Genomic DNA, 21676 nt, shown 5'->3' on the forward strand with positions numbered 1-21676 from the left:
CCCAGCCAACCATATGCCTGTCCCCGTTTCCTCATGCAATCATCATCTTGCTAGCAGCAGTGCTCATGACCCAAAAGCATCTGGAACAAACCACCTGAATGTCAGGGGTCACACTGTGATGTCACTGCTTAATGTTCGATGGAAAAAAGAAATATAAAGTGTCACCGGCACCATGAGCATTTACCTCACTCAACCCCAGCAGGGGTCAGGAGTTCAAACCAATCCATAATTCAACACTCATCTACATTCATGGGAAGCTGAGGCTGTTCTTTATGTGAGCACAACAGTTACTTCAAATTTTGTGCTTGATAGCCACAATAATAATTGAAGTGATGTTGCATTCATGACAGTTTATATTTTTGGTGGTATCAGAAAAGTAAGGAGCAATCTTTTTGCAGAAGACCCTTCGTGAGTAAATTGCTTTGATCCATTGGTAAATAACACACCAACAACTGATGAATGACTATTGTATATATACTGACATTCATTGTCTCCTGAGGATGGGGGCCACTAACTTCTTTGAGCTGCACCATGAGGTTGACAGCTTTGGTTATGAATTACCCTTTGAAATATCAACTGGGTGGATCACAATAAAAAAAGCACATTGTCTGTGCCATATTAGAAATGACTGCAGCATAAACGGACAGAGTGTCTGTTCTATGAAGGCAAAAACTCCAGCAACACTTCATTCATTCATTCATTCATTCATCTTCAACCCACCCATTTCCAGGTCACAAGGGTGCTGGAGCCAATCCCAGCTCACACTGGGCGAGGGAGGGGCACACTTTGGACAGGTCACCAGTCCATCGCAGGGCCGACAGACAGAGACCACCAACCACTCATACTCGGACCGACAGACAATTTAGTCACCAATTAACCTTTGGACAGTGGGAGGAAACTCACTCAGGCAATGGGAGAACATGCAAACTCCACACAGAAAGGTCTCGTGCTGCCCCAAATGCAGACAAAAAAAAAAAAAAAAAACCAAGAAGAAAAATATTTGTGCAAGGCTGCATTATTTCTTATTTTTAAAAATTCACTGTCATGCTGGAGAACATCATACAAGAGACAAACATTTAAACCTTTAATTCTCTGCAGTTTTTTCCCACTTACTGGTGGTGTTGTGTCAAGTCCCCTAACTAATAGATTGGGCCCAACATGACTTTGTTTGACACTTTCACTATTTGAGTGAATTTGTGTTTTCAAACTGGTTGAGTCACTACCAATATACACTTGTCTCACCATGAAGATTCTGTTATGCATACAGCTGTGCTGCAGCTGTGCTTATCTGATTTCCAGCTGATAATACAGATTTGTGTGGCATTTCAGTGATTTGTGAGCTTGAATGGTTTTGGTTCGTGTTTTATTGCTGTGGGTATTGCGCATGTGTCTGTATTCTTGTGCCATGTGTGTTTTCACATACATATACGTGTATGGTATGCTGGTGATATTGCAACAAGCTGCCTCATTCTGGACCTTTTGTCTCTTTTACATTAGTTTATTTTCTTTCCTTTAAAGGACAACCCTCTTTTACTGTAGCTATTTCAAAATATAGCAGTAAAGCTCTGGAAAAATACATCCTGTTTTCAGGTACTGGCATGACTTTTGGCTCTTATCATGCAAGTGCTTTGCCTCACTTTTTATTTATATGTGTATATATATATATATATATATATATATATAGTATATATATATATATATATATATATATATATATATATATATATATGGTTGATAATACTTGAACCAAAGTGCATTTTTCTGAGTGGATAGTTTGTTCGAAATAACAAATTTAGCAATTTATGCAGCTAACCTGTTCTCACAATGTTTGTGGCTACAAAAGTTAGGAATTCATTGTACTTTTGCAAGCCATCATTCCATCCATCTTCATCGTTTATCCAGGGCTGGGTTGCAGAGGCAAGTAATCGAATGTGAAAAAATCGAATCTAAAAATATGCATGCTGTCATCAAGTTCAGTTCACATCATAGCCCTGTTGAGTTGGATGTTTAATTTTGTCTGAATTACCCAGGTATTCAGTTTTCTGCAGGCTATCTCTCAGCTAAGCATTGAGGCTGGGCACTGTTGTTGATTTAGTGCAGCCCAAGGCATTACAAGTTTTTGGGACATTGTTCTTTTCATGTCTCTCTGAAATCAGTTAAAACTAGTAGGTATGTACAGATTAGATGACGTTTTGGTCTGGACCTGATTATGTCTGGATTAATTTCTGATTAGCACAAGAACAATCTCTGTAAATGGAAACATTTGGAGACACAATTAGAGAAAGCAATGAGTCGGTGTGGGTAGAGCTTTTTTTTCCATCCATGACCTTAAAGAGACATTCTTTCATCTTCAACCGCTTATCCATTTCCAGGTCACGGAGGGTGCTGGAGCCAATCCCAGCTCACACTGGGCAAGGGCAGTATACACTCTGGACAGGTCACTAGTCCATCACAGGGCCAACACACAGAGATAGACAGAGACCAACAACCAGTCACACTCAGACCTACAGACAATTATAGTCAACAGTTAACCCAAACATGATGTCTTTGGACGGTGGAAAGAAACTGGAGTACCTCGAGGAAACCCACATATACACAGGGATAACATGCAAACCCAGACTGGGAACTGAACCCACAACCTTCTTATTGTGAGGCGACAGCACTAATCACAATGCTGCCGCACTGCCCTTTTAAAGGGAAATGATGTTTCAAATTATGGCCATTGTTTCTTTAATCGCCAACTCTGTAAATCTTATCAAACCTTCCTCTGGAGGCTGCCACTTGTTAGCCTCTGACAGTCATCCAGCTGTGTTGTAAGGTTAGTTCTTTGGAATCACGGCCACCCTCTCCCACGCTTTGCCCTCCAGCACCAACACATTTACTTTCAGTCCTCTCTCCCTTCGGACTGCTAGTCTCAGCCAGATCCTCAGGCAGTCATTTATCTCTCTTCCTGTCAGCAGCTAATTGGTTGACCCTCGGGGCGTCCTGTGTCGCACCACTCCACTGTGTTTGACGTCATCTGTCAGTGGCTATGACAGCTCCAAACTGTCACGTTTTTTTTAATTTTCAGTAGAGAAAAAGTCAATAGAGGAAGAATTTTTCCCAACCATTTTTTCTTCTTCATACAAATTTCCTATGAAAACACTGAGCAGGGCAGCAAGACGGCGTAATGATTAGCGATGTCACCCCACAATAAGAAGGTCGCGGCTTCGGTTCCCGGCCTGGGTGCCTGAGTCCTTTCTGAGTTTGCGTGTTCTCCCCATGTCCGTGTGGGTTTCCTCCCACTGTCCAAAGACATGCCTGTCTAAGTTAACTGGTGACTCTAAATTTACCGTAGGTGTGAATGCAAGTTGTTTGTCTCTGTCCTTGTGTGTTGGCCCTGTGATGGACTGGCGACCAGTCCAGGGTGTACCATGCCCCTTGCCCAATATGAGCTGGGATTGGCTCCAGCAGCCCCACAACCTGGAAATGTAAAAAGCAGTAGAAGATGGATGGAAACACCAAGCATATTTGTGATAACTCTCTGGTATAGATTTGCCTTTGCTTCTGTTTTGGCATTGTTACATTGTGCTTTCATGTGTAAATTTGATCTGCAGGCCACTGACTGATGCTTTTCTTTCTCTGTTAAAGACTGGAGACTTGGAGACTGGAAGGGATGCATCAGGTGTCTGTTGATAAGGGAGTTTCTGTGGTTTCCTTCATCTGTTTTGTGGTATCATGCGTCCATTTTAAGGCAACAAGCTGCACAAAGCTTCACACAGGTGGGAAGAAGTAGAAAAAAAAAAAATCACCAGCGCAACATAAATATTATTGAGAGTTTCTGGGAAGCGTTTCTCTCATGTCGATGGAATTGCTCTCTTGAATCTTTGCCAGTGCACTGTTTCCCCCCTCCATTACCACCACAACTACCTCTCCTTCTTTTCCTTTGCCTCTCCCTGCCTCTCTTGTCCCCTTCACTTCTGAACAAGTCTTAATTTGTAAGGAATATTACTGCTCTGTGCCGGCATTTGCTGAGCTCCCGCAGTCATAGTTGGGGCCAGCTGTGATTTGATTGGCTCACAAGAGAAGTGCCGGCGTTCTCCTTAGTTTGGCTTGTTTAAACACACCCATGCAGAGAGAGAGAGAGAGAGAGTCCATGCTGCCCTCGGCATTCAAATCTGTCAGGTGGAATTCCTCAGCAAGTGCAGTCACACTCATTCTGGTTTCTACAGCACTGAGGTGCCGGGACGGTTGAAATGAGTGATTGTTAGTTGCTTAAGGCCTGAACACTCCTCATAGTAACACAGTACAGGGCTTAAAGGGACACAGGCTCATTCTGGAGGATGCAAAAAGTGCGTGGCTTCCAACACTCATATAACACATATCTGTGACAAATTCATTTTTGAAAAACTGCGCTGAACAGTAGGGGAGTTATGCTTTGTATGTGTTGTGGTTTTAGGTTTGGATAGGCATATGATTTGTGTATAACGTGCCTCAGGGGAGTGTAAAGACAGGTGTGTATATGTGTGTGTGTGTGTGTGTGTGTGTGTGTGCGTGCCTGAACTGAGATATGAGAGCATGCGGAGGTCTGTTTTCTGTAATACAGGGAGCAGACCTTAGCTTCAACTAACCAGCACTATACAACCGCCATGAGAGAAGTAATCCAACCTTCTCTCTCGGTCTTTCTCTCCAGTCCTCTCAGTTTCCCCCTCCCTCCCCTCCTTCCTCCCTCTCTTTCTCCTCCAGGCCTGTCTTATGAAGTGAGAGGCCAAACACAGGCCCAGAGTGCCGGATCAGGCTCCTTCGATCGATTGACTTTATTTATGTGTTTGTTTATTTATTTAAAAGGCCCTGAACCCCTCTGTCCCTGAGGTGTATTTAGGTGCTGCTAATACACACACACACACACACACACCCACAGCCTCTCTCTCCTGCTGGCCTGTATACATACAAAATCCTCCTGTGCTCCTATGTTTAGCCAGTGGTTTTTCAGCGTCACTCTCTGTTATAATGTGTGTCGTCACTGCAGTAACAAGCCGTGACAGTTCACATGTGCACAGGCAAGGTGGGGTCTGGTGTTTAGTAACATAACATAGCATAACATAACATACCTGGAGCTGCCCAAATAATTAACAGTCCATATGTTGTTAAAATGAGACATTTAATAGGCCGGTGAAGGCTGATAGAGGTAAAATTCTAAACACAATCCTAGGTTATAAAATGAAGGTGGATAAAATTATGTTTTCAAAAAAATTACAATATAAAATTTCATCTTGTATGTGATTTTAGACAGTAAATGCGTATTTACTTTTTTGAGATTAAGATTATAACACATTGTAATATGAATATTCTTTTGTCAAAAATTTACTTATATGTTTATATATATTTATTGATGTACATACACACAGACACACACACACACATTATATATGTAGTGCTCTGTGTGTGTGTGTTTATATCATGGCCAAATCTATTCCAATTACATACATGCTTTTAGCCTGCATTGGGCATGTAATGGTGTATATTGCCAATAACGGATATCTATTATTTCACCAAGAATCATATTCCAAAGCAGCCTAGCTGGAGTTAATTGCAGCCCCCCTACTCACCGCTTACTCTGAGGTCAGGGTATTGCGACATGCAGCCTTATTAAATATCTGTCATACTTCATTGGAATAATACTAACCAGGGATGTGTCTCTGTGTGCGCATTAGATTATTGTGCTTACTGCTGTATGGTCATTCTTTTGTGGTTTTTGTGGCTGTTCTTGTGTTTTCGTCGGTGTATTCCTTTGCATGCATCTGTTGTGTTCATATGTTTATCCACATTTTCCCTTAGCTGACAGGAAAACAGGTCTGGCTTCATCCTGCTCAGTGATATTCTAAGAATTGGCACTGTGACATAAAGAGGTGTCCAGTGCCACCCGCTTCTCTGACATGATGAATGACTTTATCAACTTTCAACATATTAAAATCTGATCTTTGTCTGTTTGTTATCAGTGTGTCACCACAGTCAGCTTCATGTCATACTTCTGTGACACACAGCATAAAGAATGTGGGTGTGTCTGAATAGTGTGTGTGTGTGTGTGTGTGTGTGTGTGTGTGTGTGTGTGTGTGTGTGTGTGTGTGTGTGTGTGTGTGTGTGTGTGTGTGTGTGTGTGTGTGTGTGTGTGTGTGTGTGTGTGTGTGTGTGTGTGTGTGTGTGTGCGCGCGCGCGTGTGTGCGCGCGCTTGTATGACCACGCCAAGTGATTCCAGCTTGCAGCCTTGTTGCATGAACAGGTAATAAATTTGGACTTAGGTTTGGGACTCTGCTCCACCGGGCCAGTCCATATGATTTTGTGTGCATCTGTGTGTCCCTGTGTGTCCCTGTGTGTCTTCACACGGCACTTCAACTGAGTTGCATCTGCTTTCTTTTAAAAACTCCTCTTTCCTCTGCTCTTCCTCTTCTTCTTCCTCTTCCTCCACCTCTACCTAACCTGGGTATATGTGATAGCTAGCTGTCCTTCCTGCAACCATAAGGAATTTAAATGAAATCTCAGTAAAGTCAGAAGACAGTGGTGGACACTTATGCAGACGACATTCAGATCTCCATGGTGCAATATACTAACCATTGAAAATGGTGCGTGGAAATGCTTGCACTGATAGAAGATAGAAAAAGACTGAATAGGACAAGGGAACTACAGGACAGGGACCCTTTGCTCTAATCTTGAAACAAACTCTTTAGTGACTCAGTGCTGTATTTCTTAAGAAGCTGTTGTTTTTATTTTCCGTATAAATTGAATTTGGGAGCTATACATGGTCTCATTTGAAAGGGTACATTAGGGAATTTCCTAATTCACTGCTTTTCCAAATGGCGTTGGAATGGCCACTCAGCATCAAACACTAACACAGGATCCAACAGATGACTCTGGCTCATGAATCATTTGCTCTTTTGTTCATTTGCTCCACATCTGGTTTTAAGAGCGGTGTGGAATGAGTGTGTAAGTTGCTGGGTTAAAGATTGCACCACAGTGTCTTGACTGTCTTGAGTTAGAATAGTAGCTTGCAATATAATGCTATTTGTGTCTAGGGTTTGGTAATAAAATAGTGGTTACTGTCTTTACTGCCATTCTCCAATCCAAGGTTGAAGCTTTTACATGGAGGAAACAAAAATTTTTATGTTGTTTTTTTTTTTTTTTTTTTTTCCCCCATCTCAACCAAGATAAGAATTATCAGCATTCTGGTTGCACGGACAATCAAACTGCTTGTAAAATATCTATTTCAGTATCACATGAAAAATGCAAGAGAATTTAGTTGACGTTTATGTGACTTAGATACATCAGAGATTTTTTTATTATTATTATTTGCCACAATTAAAGGCAAGCTGTTGAAATCCCAATCGCAGCTTTATCTGCACTACTCAGACTACCATGGCGCTGGACTCTTGGTGACCCTAACTCATTGTTAGCTGTTACCAGCTGCTTTCCTGGAGCATCATTATGAAGTCAAAGTAAAGCCAAGTACCGTTCGTCAGCAGTTGAGAGATTGGTGGTCAAAGAGTTGACCAGATGCTTAGGATTTTAACAAATACCTGTCAGCCATACTATAGATTTTTGTGGGCTGTGGTAAAAAGTCTCTAGTGTGTTGTTAATGTGTAAAGTGGAAGGTCCAAACTAGTGCTCTATTAATATAATGAAGCTGTATTACGATAAATATCAGGCATGCTAGGACAAATAGTTAGATTTTGTTGGAAAGAATCTGAACACAGCTCTCCAGTTAAATTGCTGTTGGGGAGCCTTTCCACAGTAGCAGTTGTAGATGTTTAGGAGGATAACTCAACATTTGAGGTTACAGTGCTGGGAAAGATGAGTAATGTATCTTAGCTGTTGCTTTGGCCATCTTTATATTTGACGGCTTGTCCCTCCATCTTAATATCCATCTCCCTGGCTCTTTCTGTCTCCTCTTAAATACTCATCAGTATGCAGAAGCTCTAGTTTGACCTATTAAAAGTCATTTGTCAAATTGCAGCCAACTTGTTTGCCTGCAATCAGGCTCAATGTGAATATATTTTGACATGTGTTTTTCCTGCCCTCCACTGAGTGCCTAAAGACCTGTGACAGCTTGAAGCTTCTCTGAATACTAATAAAGTTAGCACTAATACAGTTGGCAAGGGCGCATATGCAGACACACACAAACTGGAGCACTGTCAGCAGAATGACACAGCAGACACAATCTCCATATTCATATAATATAGTATCTGACAGTCACAGCAAGTGGCACTGTCACCTTCGATCAGCTACAAAATGTGTCAACCTGCAAACATGTAACGCTGAGCTTGAGACGCATACACATCAGTGGAAATATGATTAAGCTTGCCGACACATTCATCACAAAAACACAAAAGTGTAGCAGGTCCGTGAGAGAGCTGGCCATGCGTTTCCCAGCAGGAGAATCCTGTCCCTGGAGGCCAGCTGGATGACACAGATGTTTGTGGGCTTTGGGAGCAGATGCTGCTGAGCTCCTGGAACACAGATTTCCCACTGCAGCCAAGATCCAGAGCCATAGTTTGAGTTCTAACCTGAGAGCAGACTAGCTGTGGTCTTTACTATTGTGGATGTCACTGCTGGTCTAACTGTCTCACAAGACAGAAACGTGAGGAAACGAGCGGTCATTAAGGTGGAGAAAGTAGATTTGGTAGCTGGAGGTGGGTTGCAGAAGTTAAATGCCCTGGGTGTGTTCCCCTCTCGGGTAATCGTTATGATTAATTGTTGAAAGCACTCTGATTGGCTTAAGCTGGACTTGCGTGAGCTAGTTAAGTTGTGGCATATTTATTATTAAGCATTGTCTTTTTTTTTTTTTTTTTTAGGGTTACCATAAAGGGATTTTGTGACCACGAACACACACACACACACACATTTTGCTTGGACTCACAGCGTTGAATCAACCATGGTAGCTGAGGCATTATACGAGGCAGCAGGAGGAGACACAGTCAGCAGTTGGTACTGTAAAGCACGGAAGATTTTATGCTGCCTGGCTGCCTTCGTGCTAGCCTAGCGTAGCATGACCCTGTGCTAGTCTGCCACAGGTTATAGATAAAGTCTGAATACACCGCAATAACAGTGCAATAACATGCAGTGTGCCCACCAGTCAGCGTTTAGACAAAGTGTCTCCTCTGGAATTCAGGTTCAGCAGCTCCAACCAGGCCTCACATCGTCTTCGAGCAATACACCAGGCCCCTAACTCACAGACGGCACAATAGGGGCTTCATTTAACAATCTTTTCATCATTGATCGCTTTATCTAAGTGATGATTATTTTTTCTGATAACTGGTTGGTCTAACAAATATTAAAACTTTATCCAAACCATTATCCAGATATCATCACTTGACGAGTCAATAGATGATCAGACAACTACTGAAGAGGACAGAGGAAATCAGCCAAAATTGGGAAAATTGGGAAAAATACAAAAGCTTTGCACAGGGCTTTACTACTTTACTACTTTATTACTCAAATATTTGATGAAATCATATTAAATTCGATTATAAAAAAAGTGAATAATATGTACCTTTACCACGTTAAAAGTATAGAAATTTTTTGGCCTATGTTATTTAATGAATTGTTAATTTGCATAATGCCAAATATTCACTTCTCAAACCAGGAGAAATCCCTGATTTTATTCATGGTTACAGTATGTTTTATTTGGTCATCTGTCAATGGTGTTATGTGTGCCATGTGTTGATTGCCAGCAAAAGGCTCAAAATCAACTTTTGTCCAGTTATAGGCTGCATTTCAAGATAAACATTTTACATACTAGCTGTTTAAACTACATATTTTAACTGGATGAAAGATTTGAATCATCAGACATCTGGATCTTAAACTCTTAGAGACAAAAGCCACTCAAATGTGAAACTCAGCTGCCTTCTACTTTAACACTCAAATGACAAATGACTTTCTAAATTGAACTGCTTTATAAGTTGTTTTCACCAAGTTTAATACCCTGATATGTTTGTTATGAAGAGAAGGAGGAGGAGAGCTTTTTCGGTAATTCAGCTGCTGGTAAAAACCTCCAATGCGTCTTGTTCATAAGTTATTGGAGGCTGAACCAATTGTTAGTGGCAATCTCATCTTTGCAATCGATTGAACCTGCTATGCTTCTGACTTTTTTGAAGAGCTAGCTAGTAAATGTAACACCACCATACAAGTTGCATTACAGGTTAATAAATAAATAGATATTATGTCATTTGTGATAGTTATTTCTATCCATCTATCAACAGTGGGCAACTCTGGCTTTAACACTGGTCAACTGTGAGGTATTGTGTTTAAATAAAAAGACTGTAAAGTGATTTTTTTTTTCCCAATACAAGAAATCCAAATAGGGAATAGGTTGGATAACAACCAATGTCTTATCTACACTGGAATAAAATGACGTAGTTTATGAAAACCAGGTTTATCCACAATAGCAGAATATTATGTTTCCCCTGTGGCAAAATGGTGTCTGTCTGACTTGTTTATCATTATTCAAGTTGGAATCACAGTTTCACTGAAGAGCCACTGAGTGAGAAAGCTGCACTTATTTGAACCAAATTAAAAGAGAGAGGCAGTGGGATAATCTAAACGCCCTATGTGATTCATTATAACTCTCACTGTTGTGCAAGATGGTCGCAAAGTTTTTTTTTTTTTTTTTTTTTTTTTTTGCTAGAATATGAAGGATGACTGCCCAAAATCACTGTGAAAAACACATTACTCAATATTCACCTTAAGGCACTTTGCACAATGAACCAATTGAATAGTAACTGTCATACATAATTTCTTGACTTTTCAGATCTCAGATGTTGTGTAGAGATTAGCTGCTTTGCCTGAGGAGTCAAACAGAGTGTAACACTTCAGTTCACTGTCTAATACTGCATCTTGGTTAATCATGGTGATGTTAAAATGGCTGCCAATACAGTTATTTTTCAGCGGTCTGCAGTGTGTAGTGTTTGTCTTCCCTTTTCTTCTTCCTCCATTTATATGGTTATTAAGCTTTTAGCTTCTATGACATTTGTACAGTTTCTGCCTGAATGGTACAGGTCTCTGTATATCAGGTACAAAGGTGGTGCGAAGGCCTACCTCCAAGGATACCCTGCCTGAAAAAAAAACAAGAAACCAAAGCAAGAAGATTATTGAAAAGCAGCTCAATGCAAAGTTAGCAGACAGAGATAGTTTTGATGTGGATATTCATATGTTCTCCTGGTCTGGTGTAAGTGAGGGGAAAGTGAAGGAGGGAGTGATGGATTAGGTGTCCAGTCCTCTCTCCCGCTCCTCGTCTCTGCTCGTCTTCATTTCTCATTAAACTGAGTGATTTATTGTGTGTCTCAACTCCATCACTACAGCAGTCTGATGTCGGAGCTTGTCGAAGTCGGATGAGTCAAGTTAACACGCTGCACAGATTAGCTCAGGTGTCCTTCACTTTATATTTTTAATTTCATACCTCAAACAAACAAACGCACACACATGGATCCTGCCACATGTGGCATCTCATCAGGTTCATGCACGTTTCAAACGTGTGTGCGCGCAAGTATGCGCATTCTCATCTATAAATGGCTTATTAGTTTTAATCAGACCACATCTGGTTTTTAGACATTCATTCTACACTGGGCAACACACACACACTCGTACACACCAACACACTCACACACAATGCAGTGTGCTAGGAGTGTCAAACAAAGCCATAAATCACTGGTGGATCACTCTTTCCAGATCCTCTGCTCAACCCTTCTGCCTTACTCTCTTCTTCTACTTGTTGCAGTGCTTAAAAAAGTTCTTTTGTGGCCTTTATTAAATTTGATTTTGAGGGTATGATTTGGCAACACTTTCCCACATGTATCTATGTATACATATATAAATGTAGACTCCCTTCTGCTTTCAAAAGGGTACAAAAGCTTCTGATTATTTTTAGCAATTTCTCTCTCTCTCTCCCTCTCTCACCATCTCTCTCCCTGGCCTGGAAAAGCAGAACTCATCTAGGTGGTAATAAAAGACAGGTGTACTTTTATTTCTTTTGGAAAACTGAGTTGTCCTCACTCTATGTCGTATAACACCCCACTTTCAAGGAACTAAATACCAGACCGCTTGTCTGTCAAATAAAGTTTGTAGATTATCTCAGAGGGCTGAGGAAATTTACCCCCGTCTGGCTGGATCAACCAGATTGGCATGAAGGGGTTTCCACTGGAACACTTCTGTTGGCTCTGTGTACTGGGCCTGCTTGTTCAAACAACGCTGTTGTTGTGACTATGTGTGTGAAATTAAAAAGGAAATTCTATCTACATCTTTATCCCATTACCCCTGAAAACGTTGACTGAGAGGTGTGGATCAGCTCGTAAGTGAACTGTCCAATCAGACACCAGACAGACACCTTGCACCTGCCACAAAAAGTGAAACAAATGAAACAAGCTGTCTGAAGGAGTAAGGATCAGTGTTAAACCAAAAGTTATGAGAGCGACAGGGTGTGTGTGTTAACTGTTCCAAGTTTGATTAAAAAAAAAATCTTCTTCTTGATGACTGATCAGTCTGTGAGCCAAGATGCAGCTTCAGTTCATCAGAGAGAGAGGAACAATATTGGCTTTGTGCTGCTCTTCATTTGGTTTGGTTCAACATGGATTAACTCATACTGAGGGGTCATTCCCCATTTTTAGCCGGCTTTCTGTGTTTGGTTGTTAATATTATCTTACGAAAACTAGCTGCAGCTGTCATTTCATTTGATTGAATTTACAGCATTTACAACAACAGATATTTTGAGTGAAACTAGAGGCTTGTTTCAACCAGTTTCAAGTAAATTTGCCATCCCTATCATCATGAGCTGTTGCATCTATTAGGAGAAATCTACCAAGAGGAACAAAGCCTTATAGGAGAGTAATCATGTCTTGATGTGTATTTGATATGTATTTGGCTTGTCATGGATTTTATTTGAATCTGTCTGAAAGAGCAAGAGACTATTTGACTTAAAATGTTTTCCCCAATACAGAGATGGCTAATAGGAGTTTCTCATCTCCTCTCCTCCTCTAACTATAAAATGACATGTTTCCTATTTGTCACATTTGCTTTTAATGCAATTGGTCTGCCACCAGTCCATTTCAGAACTTAAATTTGATCCTCTCAATTGACTTTATTTTCAATTGACAGCTTTATGTCTTTACTTAGTTTTTAAACAGCCTTTAATAAAACTCAGTCATAAGTTTAATGTGCTTTCAAAGGGCAGATGCAGCAGATACCCTGAAGCGTACTCTACTGCAGAGTGTTTATGAGGTGACTTCTTTGGACTAAGTGTTTAATAAGCTCATTAGGTGGCATAAACACAGTTCATGTATGGTCCTTGTGATCAGTCCAGTTTTTACCAATGGGCTAATGTAGCCTGATGGAACATGCTGGTGGAGGCAGTGCAGATGGATGAATGATTCAGTTGTTGCTTTGACTGAAGACCAATGACACAAGTTGTTGTCACTTTATTTATTTTCCCTTTGGGTTTTGTTTTGTTCCCTCCTTCCTGTCCTGTTCTGCCATCCTAAAGCATAACTTGAAACGTGTGTGCAGTGTGTGACTGTGAAAAAGAGAATATATGTGTCTGTGTTTAGTCTGAATTGGTATTTTGGTGTGTTTTTCTGTATGTGTCTGTTTATATAAAGTATGCCCATTCTTTTGCATGCAGGCAGGCATGTGTGTGTGTGGTCTGACTGTGTGTCATTTGCCCCTTGCCTTGGAACTACTATTGATTTCCTCATGCTGTAACTTCTTGCCTGAGGTGATTTATTGTTTACAATAGTAACACAACACCGCAGCCATCACTGTGGACCTGCCCTCCACCTCTGTATTCCTGTTCCTAAGTTCTACCTATCTATCCATCCATCCCTGCCATTAAACAGCACCCTCTCCTCCGTTTATCATCAGCAGTGAGAAAGATGAAGGGAGCAGAAAAGTGACAGAACTAACTTGTGCTTGACTGTTCAGAAAATCAGGTACTGACATCATTTTGACAATTCATGCTTTATTTTTCAGATCCCGTTCTCACTGGTTCAGTTCCCACTTTGGGAATATTTAAAGGTACGTATCATAAATATTGTCCTGCACATTTTATTCCCTCCCTGTCTTTTTTTATCCATGTATTTTATTCCTTCCTTATTCTTAAACTCTCCAGCATTCCCCACTACCATCATTAACAATAATTATTCTCAGTGGTAAATCCATAGTAAAGTTGTAATTGTGTGATTATGCTCTTGACACATTCACAGTCGGCTCAGCCGTTGCATTCCCCTGTATCATTTTGACAGGCGGAAACAGGACTTTATGCCCCGTTTTAATGGTGCTTCTTTTCTTCTCTCTCATGGCCTCTTTCTTAATGTCTTTCTCTCCCATGTCTTGCCTCTTTCCTTGCCCCCTGTGTTGTTAGAATGTGCATCCCTGAATACATAAAAAGCTATTTCTTTTTGAAAAGATGGCGCTTTGCTGGAGTGACATCATGTCTCAAGGGCGCAAGTGGCAGACAGTCAAACATTCCATCAATGTTGGGAGCGAACGTGTGTGTGTGTGTGTGTGTGTGTGTGTGTGTGTGCGTGTGCGTGTGCGTGTGCGTGTGTGTGTATCTGTATTTGTGAGAGTTAGCGCTTGTCATTCACAAGTGTCTCTTTGTCCCTGAGTCAAAAGGCCTTCTCTCTCCAGACCATCTGGACACGTCCGTTGGCGGAGAGAGAGCTGAACTGCTGGAATCTGGACCTCTCCTCTTCTCCCTTCTCCTCTGCTGTATTACAACGATGCTCTGAATATTAGTTTGAATAGGAGACAGGAAAAGGCAGCTACATCCAGCCAAATAAGTTGTTTTTTTACTGCTAGAGTGAGTGTGACCACCCTGATGCTCAGAGGCTTTCATAAATAAATGTGATTTTTAAAAAATGCCCAAGTTGGGGAAATTTGAGCGAGTGAATGTGTGTGGCATGATCTCCCATCTACTCTTCGGTAAAGCAATATGCTGTTTTGCATCCTCTTTCTTCTTAAATTCACAACGAGCTGCGCAGCTGTTAGTGAGAGAAAAATTTAAAACCAACCATCCATCTGCTGTTGGGCTGCTGGAAGAGGAGTCAGCAGACTAATCCTTCATAGAACACGTTATGTTGGTCGCTGAATTTCACATGGACAGGCTTGTTGCTGGAAGGAAACGCCAGATGATTTAGTCAATTTATTGAGATTATGAATGAATTTGGCACATTGGTCACTGCATAAACATTCAATGCCTTTTCCCACCTAATTCCCATATTCAACTGAAATTCTCTTTTACTCTTTTTCCATTTGGTCTGAGCTCAAGAACAGCATAAGCAAAACAGGAGGGTGTAACACCGAAGAACAGATACAAAACATTTTTTAAAACTCTGCTTCACAGGTATGACAAATGTTGCCTTTGCTATAAAATGGACAAAAATACAAAATGCGTATGTGACACAAACGCACAGACCCACTACCTCTTTCCTGTGGGAAGTCATCCAGGTGCAAAGAGAGACCCTGACACTAAGAGTTCACAGGTCAAAAAGTTTGTTTTTCCAGGTTTACCCCTTATTATTTATTCATGAAACAGAGGAAAACGGAGGGAGCAAGTCAGTGCGGCAGAGAATCCCCCAGCGTGAGGCCTTTGATGTGGAAAACAAAATCTCCTTTTTAATCTGGCCTTTAATGGAATACACATGACACATCTTGAGCCCAAGCACACTCTCCTCTGCCTGCCCCTCTTTCTTCTGCCTTCCTCTGTGTTTACTTGTTTGCGTTTGCACGCACAAGCGCACACACATGGTTTTGTGATGTCCACATGTGTGTGAGATAGGACCAGGATGAGATAACATGTTACAGATTAAATGTGGAGAATGGGGTGGGGGCATTAGATGGACAAAGAAAATATTAGTAATTGCTCCATGCTGTTGCTCAATTGCTCTCCCCGAGAAGTAATCATACCTTGCAGTGCCCGAGGCAGTCCAGCTGTCCATGTGCCTTTTATACAAACACTAACCTTGCATTGTCGGTCTCCTCACTGCTTTGCCGAAACGGCTCAGGGGGAGAAAAAGAGACACCCTGCTTCCCCATCCTGAGTTCAACCTCAAAACAAAAACATCAGGTGGTTTCACTCAGTAGTCAGTTGCAGTTCTGTGATTTCAGGCTTTTTAGAGAAACATTGGTATTCAGTTAGTGAGACCGAGAGCCTGTAAAAGTTTGCAGTCTCGCTGTTCTAACTAGCAGAAGTTAATCTTCTGGACTCTGCAGTTTTGACTTAACACACTTTGGAAATTGACTTTTGGGTTTTAGGTCAGGTTCAGTTTATTTAAACAAAATTTAAAGGAAGGGAAGAATTATTATTTTTTTAATTATCCCATTGCAATAGAAGCAGTAACCTTTCCTTAAATAGACTTTTCTGTCCAGCACCATTCCTCTGAGCTTTTTCAGATGTGACTAACAACTTCTGTGGTGATCAGTCCATTTGTTCCCAATTACTAATTTGCAGATCATATTTTTAAAAGACTCAGTCATTCGGGGATACGCAGTGTGAGATGTCATTGGCAGGTGTGGATGTGGGGTGTTGGGGCCCTCCTATCCCTCCTGGGCCTGGGGAGCCAGAGCCCCTAACCCAACTCAGGGCCCTAGTGACGGTCTCACTCCTATTTAGGGAATGCCCACATGCATGTGTGGTGTCACTTGCCAGCTCGTGTTGGGTCACATCATGAAGAATCCTGCCTGAAATGGGCTGAGCTGTTCTTTCATTCCATCACTATGTATCCTATCTTTGGGGCACCTTCACCTACCTGGACTCCAATCTCTCCAAAGATCTCTACAGAAACTCTCTGAACTCTTTTAATTCTGATTGAGACAACAGGAAAAGCACAGGATCCTTCACTTCACCACTTCACCACAGCACCACCTGCTTCACTTCCCCTGGTCATCACCTGCATCTTGCCTGACCTTTGTTCCCCTCTGCTTTCGCTGTGATGTAGCACTGCCCTCTCTGCCTCACAAATGTCATTTCACTCAATAAATATGTGTGCAGCAGTCTCAAAAAAAAGTGCATGAGGACAAATGCATTAAAAAAGACACATTTTTGTAGCTTTTAGCACACGTCTGTTGGCAGCGGAACAGTGTGTGTGGGATATGTTATCTAATAGAATAGTTTAAGTCGCTGAGAATGATTCTCACTGATGGTTTTAATCGTTTTTGAACAGAAATAGTGCCTTGTGGTTCAGAGAAACAGGATATCTCAGACTTTAGCCATGCAGACAGAAGAACTGTCAAAAATGTACCAACATCCCTTTAGTTTTGTACAGTGCATTGATAAATGTAGGTAAAGAATCTGTGAGACCTTGACATTTGCCAACTCACATGCCATTAACATGTGTAAAGATTTATCCTAATCGACTGGGAGCGTATTCTCTTGCCTCCCTCTTGTACAGTCCCAGTTCTTGGGAAACAAGTAGCATGACATCACTGGGGAGAAAAGGCAACACAAAAATAGCTGGACAAACTGATTCCCAGCCGTGGGCCTGAACCCCAGACCAGACCAAGGTTCACAATGTGTTTTCAGTGTGTCTAATATCGCCACTAACTACAATCTCCTCTCTCCTCTTTGTCTCCCTCCTGCTTTCCCCCTTTTTCTTGCTCTTTCATCATCCTCCACTATCGACAACCCTCTCTTTCTCTCTTGACATTTCTTTCTCTTTCTCCCAGACTCTGTGGTCGCGGAGGCAAGGTCACACGCTCTACTCTTGGCAGGCTGCAGTGTGTGGAGCTTTTGCAGGTGCAGGGGATTATATGCTGCTTTGGGAAAGGGGGGAGTGGGGAGGGAAGGGGGTTGGGGTGGGGGGCATACATGGATGGATGGATGGATAGATAGATAGATAGATAGATACTTGGATAGATGACTAGTCTGCCAGGAGGGCAGGATAACTTTATCCAAAGCCAAGAGAAGGGGACAGGGGAAGACAATAAATTCAAATAAGAACAAGTAATAATTTCAGCGTTTTTGAAAAGTTGTTACCAAACAGCATTAACTGGAGATCCCAAGCACAGTGAGTCTTCTCTCACTAATGAGAAAAGTCTTATTATACCGGTTCTCAAGCCCTTCAGCTAATAAAAATCATACCATAGCAGACTTTATGGGTCTGTTCTGGCCTGGATGAGAATCAGGGGGAGAGAAAGGCAACCAGAGGACCAGAGAGGAGGGATGAGAAGGGCTGATTGCTGGGCTTGAGCGCCTGCAGCTGTGCGACCTCCTGAGCACTGGGGCCTGAAGTGGTTTAAAAGAAAAGAAGAAAGAGACACAGGAAAAAAAGGAGTGGGCTTAAAAACAGGACGAATAGGGTAAAGGAAACAGCAACAACAGAAAATTAAGAAACGCACAAGATATACATTCCTGCAGGTAAAGGCCCCATTACTGATTGATGAGTTTCGTCCTGTTTTAATGAATTTTTTGGTATAATGTGCGGGGTCATATCTAAATGTTACAGTCTAACACATTAATGAAAGATACAATACTGAACGCCACTTTGCCTCTATGAATGAGAAAGTCAAGGTTTTGTTTTGTTTTGTTTTGTTTTTTTTTATAAATGTATGACGTCATCCATCCTTCCCCCTGCTTTTTATCATGTTTTCCATGATGAAAAAGCAGACACGAAATCAACATACATACTTCAGCACAGGAACTGGTCCGTAGAGCTGTGATTGGACGTCTCTAGCTTACAGTCTATAACTCTTGTGACACTACAGCGCGCCAGACAGGACAGGAACATTGAGGTTAGCTATTCTTGGGATGATGAAGATGGAGGTGAACAAGACAGCACCCCAAGGAGCTTAGATATGGCTCTCTTCCCCTTCCCTTGACTCAGCCCAAGTGGGGTGGAAGAAATTAGACCAGACTGGAAGAAGTTCATGGGAGGAGACAGGAAACGTGGATGAGTAGGTGATGGAAAGCAAGAAGTAAAAGACTTAGGAGATAAGACAGTGGCGTGTTTTTAAAAACATAAAGTGCTTTCTTCTCTCATTACTGGGGTTTTGTTAGAATAATGGAGACTAAATATAAATATTGTAGTAACTTTATATAAATATGGCTATATCATGACTGACTGTACGGACAGAAAAAGTGTCTGAAATTGTTTAACTGTTGAATAAAATGCATCCTGAGTCAAGAAGAAGAATGGGAGAAGCAGGGGACTTGGGTTGGCAGTGGAGTAGCGGTCGAGGGAGGGTTTGGGTCCTGTGGCTGAGCTGCTGTCCAAGAGGGAGCCTCAAGTTTCAGTTGCTTCCCCTTACATTGCACTTCACACTCTCTCTTTCACTCATACATAATCTGCTTGACACTGGAAATGCTCACACAAGAGCATTTAATCATCACAAATATCTCCACAAGTACCCCGCGCTGACTTATGACAGACTTGACCCCATCTGAACTGCCTAGCCCAAGACGAGATTGCATCACCGAGTGTTTCGTGTCTAACCTTCATCACATTGCATGGTGTTTCCAGCCAAATTTAGATCCTCCAATTCAGTGTTGCATGTGTGAGATTTACTACGGTAATCCATCCTTTTAGTGCTCTCCAAGAATATTGGAAACATCGCACAGCATTCATTCATCTCTCACCACTTATCCATTTCCGGGTCGTGGGGGGTTCTGGAGCCAATCCCAGCTCACACTGGCTGAGGGCGGGGTCACCCTGGACAGGTCACCAGTCCATCACAGGGCCAACACACAGAGACCAACAACCACTCACACTCAGACCTACAGACAGTTTAGAGTCTTTCTTGCTAACTGCTAATCCACTCTTATGATAGCCAGCAGTTAGTGGTAAAATGTAAGTGTGATCTTAATGCTTTTCTGTATCCTCCTCTCACTTTAATCACATTGCTCCTCGGTGGCCCATATTAGTATGTTTACCCAGAACAGTTGCTGTGTTTGTTGCAGGCGCACAAACACACACTCAAACAGCAGCTCAGTGGGGACACCTCTGGATCGTGCTGCCCATTCAGCTTCCAACTTGGAGAGTTGAATGGAAGTCAGGGTGTAACTGCTGTAATAAAACTTTGAGGAGGGAGTGTGTGTGTGTGTGTGTGTGTGTGTCTGTCTGTGTATACATTTGCGTCTGAAGGTAACCAAATGCGTCTGTTTTTCATGCTTGTGCACACAGGCAGGTGTGTGTGTGTGAATGTGGGGGTGGGGGGATGGTTGGAGTAAAAGTGTGTCTGTCAGATTTTTGTGGTGTAATAATGGGGAAGGTCTCGTAAGTGGAATATTATCATTTTTATGAACTTGGAGGAGAGGAGGGCCAAGGGTTTCACTCTTTATTGCTGAATTCATATGTTACTGTTACTGCGGTTAAGTAATTGGGCTTTTTAAGGGTTTATTTTTAATATTTAAAGACTGTCCTGAGAGCAGAGAGGCCTTTTTGCGTCTGCCCTTTACTGAATATGTGTATTTGTCTTTTGTAGGTGCAGTAGCAGCATTTGTTACCACTCCTCTTGACGTGGCAAAGACCAGGATCATGCTCGCAAAGGTATACACGGTCAAACACACGCACACACACACACGTTGGCAAAGACTTTTAAACACTGCTGTCAGGTGATGCCTCGCAGGCAGGGGACTCAGTGGGTCTAGACCCTGAGCAAATTTCAACAGTGTCGGCACATCGGACAGGCCAGGCCGAAGTAACACCAGGACAGTAGTGAGACATACACACACACATTCATCAGGTGACCTGCAGTATGGACAGTGTCAGGAAGACATATTTGCGCACATGGTTAGTGTTAAAGTTTGGAGTTGTCGTTGCTCCAGAGGTATTTCCATCTCAAGGCTGCTTGTCACCGAGAGGCGAACCAGAGGGCCAGTGTCCCTCCTGTTAACTCAGTTCCTCTGTGGTAAGTCCGCTAAAGCACCACCTCCCCACCTGTGCGTGTCTGTGTGTTTGTCTGTGCGTGTGTATGTGAAGCATCTCTCCGCCTCCTCTCTCACTCCTGGCCCACTCTGACTGTACGTCTGGCTTCCCTCACTTCATCCTTTGTTTGTGTGTGATTATGTGATTGTGTGAGACAGTGTGTAAAGGGTAGTGAGTTCAAAGTTACCCCAACCATGCACGCACGCACGCACACAAACACGCACACAAACACGTGGACTGCTCTTGAAGAAGACACAGTGTCCCCCCCGCTCCCCCAACTTCCATCCTAACTAATGAGAAACTGGAATTAAAAAAACACTCAGTCAGTGTTGATCTCCTGTGAGAAGCTGTTGGCTGTAGGTGGAACAGCACGGTACAAAGGCTTCCTGTAAACAGTATCTGAAATACAGCTGCTGTAATTTACCACCAGCAAAGGACTCGACTTGTGCTGTCTCAAAGCTGCTCAGTTATAACTTTATAAGGCCAAGTTTTTTGATTCACTTTAAGCAGCCGAGGTTAGCCGGATCAACGGTTTCATTCACTTCACTCATAAAGTGAGCGTATTCACTCAGTGAAATACAAGCCAAGAACCGCTACACAACTGAAAATGAGGATGTTTAACTGTGTTGTCTTTTAAAGATGAATCCTTCGTCTATAAAATCTCACAAGGGTACAGTTCCCCCAAAGTAAAATTGATGATGACACGTTTGAGAAGCCGTAGCCATGTGGTTAGGAAATGATGATGTAGGATTCGTTTATCAGACGTCAGTTGCCTAACAGCTGAACTAAGAGGT

The 21676-nt window shown here is 42.1% G+C and overlaps 1 protein-coding gene across 1 annotated transcript in view; it reads left to right on the plus strand.

The window, feature by feature from the left end:
• slc25a26 (solute carrier family 25 member 26) overlaps nucleotides 1-21676 on the plus strand; it is a 49951-nt gene that overhangs the window by 17551 nt on the left and 10724 nt on the right. The window contains exons 6-8 of the mRNA XM_029501413.1: nucleotides 13990-14034; nucleotides 17686-17755; nucleotides 20440-20504. Of these exons, the coding sequence (XP_029357273.1) occupies nucleotides 13990-14034; nucleotides 17686-17755; nucleotides 20440-20504 (180 nt within the window). The remainder of the gene's footprint in view (nucleotides 1-13989; nucleotides 14035-17685; nucleotides 17756-20439; nucleotides 20505-21676) is intronic.

This window comes from Echeneis naucrates, chromosome 5 (assembly GCF_900963305.1).
Source record: "Echeneis naucrates chromosome 5, fEcheNa1.1, whole genome shotgun sequence".
Classification (NCBI taxonomy): domain Eukaryota; kingdom Metazoa; phylum Chordata; class Actinopteri; order Carangiformes; family Echeneidae; genus Echeneis; species Echeneis naucrates.